Source organism: Apodemus sylvaticus, chromosome 1 (genome assembly GCF_947179515.1).
Source record: "Apodemus sylvaticus chromosome 1, mApoSyl1.1, whole genome shotgun sequence".
NCBI lineage: Eukaryota > Metazoa > Chordata > Mammalia > Rodentia > Muridae > Apodemus > Apodemus sylvaticus.
Window position 1 is genome coordinate 103,077,312 of NC_067472.1, and position 15,085 is coordinate 103,092,396.

The following is a 15,085-nucleotide window of genomic DNA, read 5'->3' on the forward strand; positions in this document are numbered from 1 at the left end:
CACAAAACGTGGATCCCCATGAATAATGCCACCACCTTCTGCATCATGGAGTACTGAAAGTCAGGCCAAGGAAAGAGAACCAGCCACATAAGATCAATGTTGTCTGCTTTTCTCTGAAGGGCAAAATTAGTGAGAGAAAATTTATAAAGTTCAATAATAATTTCCAGGTCAAACTAAGTAGCTTCCTTGTGAAATAAGTTAAAAATACATTAGTATTTAAACAAACATGATTTTAGTTGGTTTTTCACTTTGCTTCATTGTTCATTGTTACAGTTAGAATTTTTATGTCAAAACACAGTATACATTGACCCAAGCTATGCAAAATAGACAGTGTCAAGTCTGGCTATTATAACTCATGTCAAAGCTACTAAATACAAAAGCTTCTGGCACCTACAGACCTTTCAGCCTGACTCTCTGCCACCACCCTAGAGCCAATGCCACTGCCTCTACTAGCCCATAGGCATGGCTGACACAAAGATTTTTCTCACAAAACACTTTTATTTCCACCTAAGATGGGATCTTATGAAGCAATAACCATGAGTAAAACACATTTTTCATGTGAAACAAAGAGAAAGCGAGCAGTGCACGTAAAAGAATGGTTTGTGGGACAACAGGCATCTGGTAATGGAGGGCAGAACAACTGAAACTAGATAAAGAACCTAGCTATGATATCCACAGGCCTCCAGCATCGTGCCTCATTTCCATCCTGTGGCACAGGAAAGGGGATCCATCCAGAGTCTGGAGGCTTCTCTCCATTGTGGAGTTGGACTGGTGAGGGTGACCACTTCAGTCAAATCACAAAAGCAAAGTATTGGAGATGACAGATCCACATAAAAGACAACACTTGAGGGTGGAGAGTCTTCTTCAAGAATTCAGTGAAGTACTAATTATAGGAGCAAGATAACCAAAACTATAGGGGGAAATCATTTAAAATATTTGGAAGCAACACTACGCAGTGATTGTGCAGAACCAAGATTAGTGGCTTCCTGATAGATTGGAGGGCTTCATGGTTCACCACTTTATTGAGGATTCAGAAGATCATACCTCTTCTATATGAAGCAAGTTATGACAAACCTTTAAAGCATATCCAAACCAAGTGATCAAGCTAGTATCAAGTTATTAAGATGACTTCCAAGAAAAAAGCAGAAGATTAACTGGTGAGGAACCAACATGGAAGAGGAGGCAGAAGACTGTGAGATCCAGAGGGCAGGAAAGAGTGTTATGAACGGCTGTCTTCTGCTGCTACAGCTGAAAACACATAGCAGATATGGCCATTTGCAAAAGCTTTACACAACATATAAAATTTTAAAAACATGAAAGTTGGAGAGAACCAGCTGAGGAGAAGGGGAGAAGCTAAGAGAACAATGTGGATAGACTTTGTCATAATGTCTTCATCTATGAAGGGGACAAAAGGAGATGCTAAACAGAGAAAGATGTGCTACGACTACAGTAATTATAAGAAACCTAAAGTGGCTTTATTCCTATTAGATAACAAGCAGTTATCACAGCAAATCAAATTCTCCATAAACATGGAAAAGTGATAAAATTACAGAAAGAAAGAAATCGAGAGTTGTGGTCAAATGTTTCAATAATCCACTAAAGAATTTATTAAAACATGCTTAATAATAGAAGGCAGCTTTCCCCTTAAGAAAGTTCATTTTGCTCTTTTGTATTTACACAAACTCCATACATATTGAAAACAAAAAGGTAAAACTATCTTCATTCACACACAACATGATCATCCATGAAATCTGGTAAAATTTGCTAAAAAAAATTCTAGAAATAAAATTGGAGTATAGTAATTTTTAAAATTCAATATTAATAAAGAGAAATCATAGCTCTCCCTACTAACAATGTGAAAATTTTATTTTTTAATTTTTAATTTTAATTGAATAAATAAAACCATTCATATTAGCATTAAAACTATAAAGCATTTAGGGAAAACTTAGATAAAATCCTTTAAGTATTGAATGTAGTTTATTACTTTTTCTGAAAGAAATTAAAAGAGAATGGCATACATCATTGTCATTTTTATTATTTAAAACCACTGTCATCAACATTATTAATTTTTATATTCCTGTGTTCATATTTATTATCTCATTTAATCATCCAACAAGGCCTACTTGTGCTTTTGTTTCACAGTATTAATAATTTGCAAAATTGCCATATTTCAATAGGCCAAATAACTGGTCTCCAAATATAAGCCATTAACCTTAAACTGAATCCCAAATGATTCCAACCTCACATGCTTCCTTTTCTGATAACAACAAAGGCCACACCTGAAAGAGGTTCTTGACATGGTTGTCCATTTTTGAATTTTGTTTCCAAGTCAGATCAACCCAGGTAGATAAATGTCAACTTCCCTAATTATTTAAGAAATTTATTAAGAGATAAAGAGGTTTATTTGTTTGTTGTAATATTTCAAAAATTCCATAGGGCTATTCACATAGACCATAACATGAATGGTGCTTCCCAACGTGTATAATAAGACAGGATGCATATGATCGTCTATTGCATGCTGATAACACCTAAAACATTTTAAAGTATGTCAAAAATCTCTGTTCCATCACTAACATAATAGTTGGTTATCATACACTTGAGTGAACTGTCACTTTATAATATTTCCAATTTGTACCTTGTAAGTTGTATTTCAGTATTCTTTTCCCTGTTATAATCTACATTTGTTTCTACATATACTTCCTTGGTCTGATATTTTTAACCCAATGCCAAGATCTGTAAGCAGATTAACAGTGCTTCAGAAAGAGTCACGTGTCCATCTTCTTCTGCTCCTGGCTTCCTCAGTGATATTGACAGATCTCCAATCAAGGACTTTTAAACATGCTTGGCAAACCATCAAGAAATGAAAGGGAGAGAAGTGAGGAAACTCTGAGCTGCTCCTGAGGAAGGAAGACACAGACAGGAAGTGCAGGAAGGTAATGCCCAGATGAAGATGCAGGAAGATGGGAGGAGGTTGTGGGTAGGATAAAAAAATAAGATATGGTCTGGCTTAGGGAAAGAACGAAAACTCATGACGATTATTTATGTTCTCAGAGTCATAGCCAAAGCCTTGACCAAGTGTCCAGGTTCCTTAGAGATTTGTGTTTCAATATTGGAAACTATTCTTGCAACCAGATTTCATCAATCTTCTACATCCACCCACAGATCTACACCGAAATCATTTGCCAGTCCAGAAATACCAAGTCTGAGTCTTGAGTCACATAATCCATACACAATCCAAAAGGGCAATGTGTCTGAAACAAATGTGCCAGGAATATTCCCCAAAATGAATTATCACATCAAAGCACAGATTCATATTCACCCATATGCACATATAAACAATCATATTCATAAAATACTATGCAGTATAAACATAGTAATGGCATATGCTAAAAATCAGACAATACATATGCAGAATGACAAAACATCCCAATTCTACAGATGGGTATATCACATTCTACAGGTATAAGCAAAAGACGAGCAACAGGCATTCGTATACATACCCCCACCATAAGATGCAGAAATCAGCAGTCTTATGCAGATGTATTTCAATACATCAGCTTACATATATCTCAAAAACTAAGTAAAGGTACAATCAATGACATCATTCATGTAACATACACACATCAGACATAAATAATACATTCACCAGGACATAGTTAGCACATATTCATATTTCCCTCTCTTTTTTCCATTCTTTCCATCTTTTCTATGTAAACACGCCCACACATATTCAAAACTAAAATAGAAAACATCTTTACAGGAGTAATAGTCTCCATAAAACCAGAGATAGACATTGACAGATTCCACATAATGCATGCAAATGTATACAATTCAATATTTCGAATCAACTGCTCCACTCCAATTACATCCCCTCCGAATTCCTTCATTGACTCCCAGATACAACTATGTCACTACTTTGAGGTTTGAGTAGTAGGTTATTTAATCAACACAGATTCACTGGCAGGTACACAAGAATACACCATAAAAATTATACATCAAAAGTAAAGAATCACAAGATGTAGCATTTACAGCCTTCTCATGTCAAGACTAAGTATATTTTCTAGTTGGGAGAAAGAAAGATGACCCAGTTATTCTACCTGATACCATAGGAGAGTTGTTCTCCATGATTGTCTGTCTGGACTGATGAAAAGTTCTGTATTGACATATTGTCAGAAACAAGTCTTTCTGTACATATTTAGAGGCAGACAGTCCAGTGGGTTGCATGATGTGGTCATGAAATCATTCTGCAAACCCTATTCTGTCTTTGGTATGATTGAGCACAACAAGCTGTGTGTCCTCACCTGTCATCTTGTGAGAACATACGGATAATCCTTGAGCGGATCTCCTTGGTCTTTGCTCCATACACAATGGGATTAACTACAGGTGGTAGCAGGAGATAGATATTAGCCATAACCACATGGACCAAAGATGTGGGACCACCCAGCCTATGCACCACAGACAGCCCAATGAGGGGTACATAGAAGACCAGGACAGCGCAGAGGTGGGAGATGCAGGTGTTGAAAGCCTTGAGTGCTGCCCCTCGAGTTGACAGCCCCAACACAGCCCTGAGGATGAGAATATAGGAAAAGCCAATGAAGAGGGAGTCCACACCCATGACTGAGAGGATGATGAAGAGCCCATAAACGACATTGACTTTGGTATCAGTGCAGGACAGCTTCATAATGTCTTGATGAAGACAGAAGGAGTGTGTGACAGTATGTGTTTGGCAGTATGACAGACGCTTCAAAAGGAAGGGCAGTGGAAAGAAGAATACAAATCCCCTGGCTAGGGAAGCTAGGCCAATCTTGGCCACGGCAGGCCCAGTGAGCACAGAAGCATGGCGTAACGGGTAGCAGATGGCCACAAAGCGGTCGAAAGCCATGGCCAGCAGGACAGCAGACTCCATGGCCGAGAGGGCGTGAATAAGGAACATTTGGGTCAAGCAAATGTTGAACTCGATCTCCTGAATGCCAGTTAGGAACAAGCTGGCCATTTTCGGCATGGTAACAGAGGAGAGCACCAAGTCGATGGTAGACAGCATGGCGAGGAAGAGGTACATGGGCTCATGCAGGCGCCTCTCCACGCGAATGATGAAGATGATGGCCAGGTTGCCCAGTGTGGCCACTGCATACATAAAGCATAAGGGCAAAGCCAGCCAAAAGTGGATACTGGGTCCCAGGCCAGGGATGCCTACCAGTAGAAAATGGGCTGGATGAGCCAAACTTCCATTTGGAGTAGCGATGAGACGGACCAAGGGCTGTGGCATGCCAGATCCAGAGACTGTGAAAGAAAAAAGAAAGAACAGTACCCAGTTATGGCTCAGAGAAAAAGAAGAACTAATAAGAAAAAAAACATTGGAGTAGTCACAGTAAAAATAAAAACTTTACTATATAAAAAAGAGTATCCTGATAAAATTGTAGAAAAATGTGTAATAATTGAAGATTATCATGGAAAATTTTATATAGAAATAATAAAGGTAGGTATAAAAGTATTCCTAAGTTGATTGAAAGTGGAATTATAAACATTTTCTGATAAGCTTGAAGATGTACATGGAAAATATTTCTGATAAAATTGAAGAAATATATAGAAAAAACATGCTAAAATTAAAGATTATCATAGAAATTAGACAGATAAAGTGATAGGCATAAAGATAATTCTAAGTTGATTGAAGGTGGAATTATAAACATTTTCAAATAACATTAAAGATTTACGTGTAAAATATTTCTGGTAAAATTCAAGAAATAAGTAGATAAACATGTTAAAATTGACTGTTTCATGGAAAATTTTACATATAAAATGGTATCTATAAAAACTCTAATTAATTGAAGGTGAAATTAGAAACATTTGTGATAAAATCAAAGATTACATTGAAAACATTTCTAACATGTTTTTCTACATTTTTCTACAATTTTATCAGAGATATTTTCCGTGTAAATCTTCAATTCTATTATAAAATGTTTCTGTCCTATATTTCAATTAATTTAGCAAAGTTTTACATGTCTACCACTTTACTCTTTAATTTTCCATGAAAATTGTCAATTTTAATGTGTTTATCTGAAATATTTTCCATGTAAATCTTTAATTTTATCATAAAGTGTTTTTATTTCCCTTTACTTCCCTTTTCAATAAATAAAAAATTAAAAAAATAAAATAAAAAAGAGTGCCCTGAGCCCTCTCCCCTTTCTGTTCTCATTCTTCCTATTTTTAATTTTATAAACTTCATTATAAAAATGCACAAATAAAAAAAAATCACACACCAAAATTAACCAGATCCAAAGCCATTGTTTTTATGCATATATCTCTGGTCATCCAAAACTTCATCCTGACCCTCTAAAGTCCCAGCACTACATAAGAAAATTGCGATACCATTCTATTAATCTGGATAAGTGAATGCCTCCTCCCCAAACACTCAGAACAACCTTTTTTTTTTTTTTTAGAGCTAGTATTGTTGGCCTGGCCATGACTCTGAGCTACACCCCATCAGGTTTTGACAGTGTCACTTCTGGTACAATCTGGGTATGGGACAGGTATAGGTCCAAAACCAGAGGTTTGGTATCTGATTGCCTCTGACCTATCATATTCTGATGTATGGCAGGGAGCTCATTATAGAGCCTGTTTTCAAGAAGGCTGTTTTGTTTAAGTCTGTGTAGCATTTCTCAATCTCCCCTAATAAAATAATCTAATATGAAGTTGGGAAGGAGGGGTCTTGAAGAAGTTGAAGGGAAGGAGGAGGATGAATATGATCAAAACATACTGTGCCCATGATGAAATTCCCAAATAGACAAGGTGATTTTTTTTAATTATCTGAGAGAGTTGCAAACACCATCCACCAGTACCTGCTCCACTCCCCACAGAGCCAGAATTTTCAGGTGAGGCACACAGAACGCTGTTTTGAAAAGTGATCCCTTTACCCCTATAAGTGATCACTCTTTTCCATTAGGGAGAACTGTGGAAGCCTGTCCTGATGTTCTCTCTCTCTCTCTCTCTCTCTCTCTCTCTCTCTCTCTCTCTCACACACACACACACACACACACACACACACACACACACTTTACATTTCACATTATTTTTGGTAAACTCATTTCCCTTGCCTTGTTTCTTAATGGCAGGAGGCTGGAGTTGGAGAGTCCTCTCACAGAGGTAGATAATAATTGTAACTGGCCTCAGAGAGAGTTGAAGAAATTCCTCCCTGTGCAGTCACTGGTCGTAGCCTCTGCTCCAGGCTACTGTAACTTGGAAGAACTGCTTGATGACAGACTTCTCCAAGCAATCAGGCCATCCAAATGCACCCGCCATGCCCAAGACAGTCTCTGTGGATTTGCCAAAGCCAAGACAAACCTCCCTGTGCTGTCTCCCTTATGTCTGAGCCAGAGCATGTCCATCATCAGCTCTGCTACCTAAATATAGATTGTCTGGTGACCTTTGGGAGCGCCAGCAGAGGAGAGTGATCTGGGACCCAGGGTCCACTCAAACCCCTAAGGAGAGCTGAGCCTTAATTCCTACACAATTCTTCTGAGACCTTTTGAGGGCAGTGGTAGTGAGGAGTTCTTGCTATGAAAGAGAGAAAATAAATGACCAGGATGGAAAAGAGTAAATACTGGACTAGAGGGATAGGCTGGCACCAGAAAACACAAACCTCAAAATACTTTGTTCCAAAAGTACCAATGTTCAAGGAGCTAGGTCCCACTTTGGATGCCGCCCTCTTGTGGCCATATGGAAGATTTGCAGCCTAGAACCAAAAAGTTTATTCTGGGTTACTTCCGTTCAGCTCTTTTTCTGTACTCTTTCTTCCTAGTGTGGTCAGTCATGGCTCTTGCACAGCATAGAGTGAAGGTTTGAATGAAACAGATTTAGCCTACGTCAGCATGTAGTGAAAAATAAAAACGCACTAACTATCCTCCAGTTAGTGTTATTGATCCTTTGTTACTACGAACTAAGCAAGAGGACACACCCATTGAGATGGTGTTGCAACTTTAAGAGGAAAAAAAATACATTGAAATGGAAAAGTGTAAAGACTAAAAGTACAAGGTCCTGGGTTGCTTTGAGAGCTGTTAGGATTGGCTGGTGGAATCTTGAACGCGTTCCAAGCAGAGAAGAAATGTGAAAGTGGGTGTGGTCGATTCTTTAAAAGCCTACATGTGAACAGTAGTGAACTGGACAACCCTCTAAAAATTAGTAGCTCCCAGGAGCCCAGAGATACCTGTTTAATGCTTTGAAATACACATTAAACAAACGTTATCAGGATAGAACTGGTAAAGAGACTGCCCGTCCTCATTTCTCATGTGGCTGAGTTTCTTCAAAACTGTTGCCAAGCCGGGCCCTGGTGGCTCACGCCTGTAATCCCAGCACTCTGGGAGGCAGAGTCAGGCAGATTTCTGAGTTCGAGGCCAGCCTGGTCTACAGAGTGAGTTCCAGGACAACCAGGGCTACACAGAGAAACCCTGTCTCGAAAAAACAAAAAACAAACAGACAAAACTGTGGCCCATGTATTCCTCCTGTCTTCTCCCTCTGCGCACTAGCCTGAAGGATTTTACTACCCCACCATAGCTTCAATCACCTAAACAGACCAGGTTTTTCTCCTACGTTTGAGACATGGTACTGCCTGTTAGATGTAAAATCCCCTCAAACACCTCAGGTTAACCTTTACACTCTATCATTATTCTTAATTCCTGTCACAGCTTTGAGCATTTGCAGATTAAATTCAGATACTCACAGAAATGAGAGGCCATGACAAGAAAGCCATCTGTATTTAAGTAACACCTAAAGCATACCTGAAGGAAATGTTTAGACTTGCAGAAAGGACACAAAGGGTTGACCATTCCAAAACAGCAGGAGTTGGTGCAATGCTTAAAAACGGATGGGAGGAAAGAGAACTGCATACAAGCGTAAGGACTTGAACCTCAGATCCCAGAATCCACAAAGGCTTGAATGTGCTTGTGGGCATCTGCAGCCCCAGAGCTCCTACAGAAAGGAAGCTGGCAGAGACAGCAGAGTCCCTGAAAACTTATGGGCCAGCTAGCCTGGCACACAGAGCAACAGATGACAAGAGACCCTGTCTCAAAGAAGGTAGAAGATGAGACAGAGGTTGTGTTCCAAGGTTGTATCTTCTTTCTACCACATGTATGTAATGGCACATGTGTATCTACACTCACATTCACAAAAAAACACAAAAAAACAAAACCCAGGCCATAGCCAGATAACACCAGCTGTGGCCATATGACCAGTTACAGAAATGAGGAGTGTAAATGTCATGAGTGATTTTGTCCCATTTTGTTAAGGATATGTTTGCACATGTAAACATATGATATATGTCTGTGTGTGTGTGTGTGTGTGTGTGTGTGTATGTGTGTAACATCCATGTTTTCCTTCCTCTCCTTTTATTATACAAATAGCATTGTGTTGATATCAGTAGTTAAGTTTTTAATCTATATCAGTGCATTTAAACTGCAAATATTCCAAAAGGAACTCCACTATTTAGTCTTGGAGAATAAGTGATGTGTATAGGTTGTATGGGGATAGTTATATCATGTTAGGTAAAATTATGACACCATTGTCTTTTTGTTTGTTTTAAGACAGGATCTCAGTACCCAGTTTGTTTGATATAAGACAGGGTCAGTAGCTATGTAGCTCAGGATAGCCTTGCACTTCTGATCCGCTTACTGAACATCCCAACTTTAAGAACTACATTTGTGTACCACCATGTCCAATGTATGTGGGGCTGGGACTCAAACCCAGGGCTTCATACCTACCAGGCAAGCACCTCCCAGTTATGCTACATGCCAACCACTTTATTACCTTTATTTGGAAATTAAGTGTAACATAAGAAGTGGTTGGATATCAAAGGGGAAAACATGTGATAGTTGGTCTTGATTACCAACTTAATGGGATCTAGAATGACATAAAAGATATACTCTTGATTGTGTTTGTGAGAATGTCTCCAGAGATTAGCTGAACGCCCATCCTCAGACTAGGCACCTTCTAACAGGCAGCCCATAGGTAGAAAAGGTCAAGGCAAACCCAGTGTGTGCCTGCTCACCTTCTCTTCTATCTGTCATTACCTTTGCCATGCTCCACCAATATTATACTCAAGGTTCTTCAGCCTTCCAACATGATATCAATATAAAGGATCAGAGTGGGGAGTGAGGCAGGGGAGGGAGGAAAGTCCGGTGTCCTGTGTCTTCAGTGCTGAGACATTCAACTCTGTGGACAGAGTAGCCACTTAGTTCCTTGTCTCTAAAGCAGTGGTTCTCAACCTTCGTAATGCTAAAACCCTTTAAGACAGTTCCTTGTACTGTGATGACCCCAAACATAAAATGATTTTTAAAGCTACTTCACAACTGTAATTTTGATACTGTTGTGAATCATGATGTAAATAATTTTGGAGATAGAGGTTTGTCAAATGGGTTATAGTCCACAGATTAAGAATCATTGTTCTGAGAACTCGGCCTCCCACCAGTCAGGAGAGGTACATCCATCTTGGTTTCGGACTCCGGGGATCGGACAGACTGAGGTACACAAACATAATCCGAGGCCAACACCACAGTGGTCTGAGCCCGACGGGCGTTGGCCTGAACCCAGGCCCTGGGCTGGTCGGGGGGCCATCGGGGTGCCAACCCAGCCAGGGGGTTTTTTGCCCAGGCCTACGCGCACGCCGCCGCCATTTTGCCTGCAGGACGACAGAGAGCTCTGGCGGGCAGACCTGTAACAGGCATAGCCTGAGGCTAACAAAGCGAAGGTCTAGGCCCCAAAAGGCACAGGACTGACCCCAAGGACTGGGCGGCTTGGTGGGCCATCTGTGAGTCAACCCGCCCAGGGGATTGTTAGCACAGCAGACTCTCCCAGCGCTTTCAGGGAGTGCGGGCGCGCACGCCCGCCATCCTAGTCACCTGGCAGACCCAATTAACAGTCATAGCCCTAGGGGAACTTTGCTCGGACCTTGGCCTCCCAGGCTTTTGCCTGGACTCAGGGACTGGGTGGCCAGGCTAACCTTGTGTGCGACAGCCCGGTTGGCGGATCGGCTGCCCAGCGGAGTGAGCAGAACACAGGGGAGATCACAGCAGCATACACCATCAGCACTCCCTGGGGGTGCACACAGGCTCCATCTGGTCCACAGACACAATCTGGGGCAAGGCCTCAGGCGGAAGCCCTCAGCCCTACTCCCTCCGCTTCTGGATCCAGATCAGCCTGGGCGGCAGCACCACATCTCCAAGTCCTGCAAGTGGCTAGCTGGGCTTCCGGGAAGCCAGCTGGGAGAAGTCAGTGTGCTCCAGTGAATCCAGCAGGCCCCAGGGGAGCCTTCGGGTGCCTGCTTTGGGATCGGAACAGCCTGGGCAGCAGCACACTGTCTACAAGCAGTGCAGGAGGTAAGCTGTGCACCAGAGGCCAACTGGGAAGGGGCAGCTTACACTGGTGAGTCCAGCACTGACAAGACAAACTAACACCAGTGAGAACTAGATGGCAAAAGGCAAACGCAGGAACGTCACTAACAGAAATCAAGGCAATATGGCAACATCTGAACCCAATTCTCCTCTACCAACATGTCCTGGATACCCCATCACACCAGTAAAACAATATTTGGATTTAAAATCACTGGTCATGATGCTGGTACAGGAACACATGAAGGACATACTTAAAGAAATTCAGGAGAAAATGGATCAAAACTTAGAAGCCCTTGCAAGGGAAACACAAAAATCATTGAAAGAAATCCAGGAGAATACAAAAGCCAACAAGGAGGAAATGCAAAAAACACTTAAAGAAATACAGGAGAACTTTGGTCAACAGGCTGAGGTCATGAAAGACGAAACACAAAAATCTCTTAAAGAAATATAGGAGAACTTTGGTCAACAGGCTGAGGTCATGAAAAGGGAAACACAAAGATCTCTTAAAGAATTCCTGGAAAACACAAACATGCAAGTGAAGGAGCTAAGCAAAACCATCCAGGATCTAAAATCAGAAGTAGAAACAACTAAGAAAACTCAAAGGGAGACAACTTTGGAGATAGAAAGCCTTGGGAAGAAATCGGGGGACAGAGATGCAAATATCAACAACAGAATACAAGAAATAGAAGAAAGAATCTCAGATGCTGAAGATTCCATAGAAATCATGGACTCAACAGTTAAAGAAAATGCAAAATGCAAAAAGCTTGTAACCCAAAATATCCAGGAAATCCAGGACACAATGAGAAGACCAAACCTAAGGATTATAGGCATAGATGAGAGTGAAGATTTACAACTTAAAGGGCCAGCAAATACCTTCAATAAAATTATGGAAGAAAACTTCCCTAACCTAAAGAGAGAGATGCCCATGAATATACAAGAAGCCTACAGAACTCCAAACAGACTGGACCAGAACAGAAATACTTCCCGTCACATAATAATCAAAACACCAAATGTTCTAAACAAAGAAAGAATACTAAAGGCAGTAAGAGAAAAAGGCCAAGTAACATATAAAGGAAGACCTATCAGAATCAAAGCAGACTTTTCACCTGAGACTATGAAGGCTAGAAGGTCCTGGGCAGATCTCATGCAGACTCTAAGAGAACACAAATGCCAACCAAAACTACTATATCCAGCAAAACTCTCAATCACCATAGATGGAGAAACTAAGATATTTCATGACAAAACCAAGTTTACCCAATATCTATCCACAAACCCGGCCCTAAAAAGGATAATAGGAGGACAACACCAATACAAGGAGGGAAACTTCACCCTGGAAAAAGCAAGATAGTAACCTTTCATCAAACCCAAAAGAAGATAAGCATTCAAATTTAAAAAATAACGTCAAAAATGATAGGAAGTAACAATCACTATTCCTTAATATCTCTTAACATCAATGGACTTAATGCCCCAATAAAAAGACACAGACTAACTAACTGGATACGTAAACAGGACCCTACATTTTGCTGCTTACAGGAAACACACCTCAGGGTCAAAGACAAACACTACCTTAGAGTAAAAGGCTGGAAGACAATTTTACAAGCAAATGGTCTCAGGAAACAAGCTGGAGTAGCCATTTTAATATCAGATAAAACTGACTTTCAACCCAAAGTCATCAAAAGGGACCCTGAGGGACACTTCTTTCTGGTCAAAGGAAAAATACAAAAAGAAGAACTGTCAATTCTGAACATCTATGCCCCAAATGCAAGGGCACCCTCTTTCGTAAAAGAAACTTTATTAAAACTAAAAGCACACATTGCACCTAACACAATAATTGTGGGTGACTTCAACACTGCACTTGACTCAATGGACCGATCAGGAAAACAGAAACTAAACAGGGACACAATGAAACTAATTGAAGCTTTGGACCAATTAGATTTAACAGATATATATATAGAACATTCTATCCTAAGACAAAAGAATATACCTTTTTCTCAGGACCTCATGGTACCTTCTCCAAAATCGACCATATAATTGGTCACAAGACAGACCTCAACAAAATGTGGTATATCTACACAATGGAGTACTATTCAGCCATTAGAAACAATGAATTCATGAAATTCTTAGGCAAATGGATGGAGCTAGAGAACATCATACTAAGTGAGGTAACCCAGACTCAAAAGGTGAATCATGGTATGCACTCACTAATAAGTGGTTATTAACCTAGAAAACTGGAATACCCAAAACATAATCCACACATCAAATGAGATACAAGAAGAAAGGAGGAGTGGCCCCTTGTTCTGGAAAGACTCAGTGAAACAGTATTCGACAAAACCAGAACGGGGAAATGGGAAGGGGTGGGAGGGAGGACAGGGGAAGAGAAGGGGGCTTACGGGACTTTCGGGGAGTGGGGGGGGCTAGAAAAGGGGAAATCATTTGAAATGTAAATAAATTATATCGAATAAAAAAAATATAACAATAAAAAAAATACCACAACAAAAATTAAAAAAAAAAAAAAGAATTGACAAATGGGACCTCATAAAATTGCAAAGTTTCTGTAAGGCAAAGGACATTGTTAAAAGGACAAAAAGGCAACCATCAAATTGGGAAAGGATATTCACCAACCCCACATCTGATAGAGGGCTAATATCCAATATATACAAAGAACTCAAGAAGTTAGATCCCAGGGGACCAAATAACCCTATTAAAAAATGGGGTACAGATCTAAACAAAGTATTTTCACCTGAAGAAATTCGGATGGCTGAGAGGCACCTTAAGAAGTGTTCAACATCATTAGTCATTAGGGAAATGCAAACCAAAACAACCCCGAGATTTCACCTTACACCAGTCAGAATGGGTAAGGTCAAAAACTCAGGAGACAGCAGGTGTTGGCAAGGATGTGGAGAAAGAGGAACAGTCCTCCACTAATGGTGGGGCTGTAAGATGGTACAACCACTTTGGAAATCAGTCTGGCGGTTCCTCAGAAAACTGGACATGACACTTCTGGAGGACCCTGCTATACCTCTCCTGGGCATATACCCAAAGGATTCCCGGTATACAATAAAGACACATGCTCCATTATGTTCATAGCAGCCTTATTTATAATAGCCAGAAGCTGGAAAGAACCCAGATGCCCCTCAAAGGAGGAATGGATACAGAAAATGTGGTATATTTACACAATGGAATACTACTCAGCAATTAGAAACAATAAATTCACAAAATTTTTAGGCAAATGGTTTGATCTGGAAAATATCATCCTAAGTGAGGTAACCCAGTCACAAAAGAATACACATGGAATGCAATCTCTGATAAGTAGATATTAATTAGCCCAAAAGCCCTGAATACCCAAGGCACAAATCGCATAACAAATGACTCCCATGAAGAAGTATGGAGAAGGTCCTGATCCTGGAAAGGATTGATCTAGCATTGGAGGGAAATATAAGGACAGGGAAAAAAAGGAAGGCGGTAATTGGAGAATGGATGGAGAGAAGAAGGTTTATGAGACATATGGGGAGGGTGGATCCGGGAAAGGGGAAATCATTTGGAATGTAAACAAAGAATATAGAAAATAAAAATATTTTAAAAAAAAAAAAGAATCATTGTTCTAAAAGATACTAATGGTTGTTTTTAATACCCAGAACCTATCATATAAATCCATCTAAATCTCTCTCACACACACTCTCTCTCTTACTCTCTCTCTCTCTCTCTCT

The 15,085-nt window shown here is 40.2% G+C and overlaps 1 protein-coding gene across 1 annotated transcript; it reads right to left on the reverse strand.

Annotated features, from left to right (window-relative positions):
* Positions 1-4,297: 4,297 nt before the first annotated feature.
* Positions 4,298-5,266, reverse strand: LOC127681194 (olfactory receptor 51D1). The gene has a single exon (XM_052177211.1). The coding sequence runs from the start codon at positions 5,264-5,266 to the stop codon at positions 4,298-4,300; it is 969 nt and encodes a 322-aa protein (XP_052033171.1).
* Between the last annotated feature and the right edge of the window lie 9,819 nt (positions 5,267-15,085).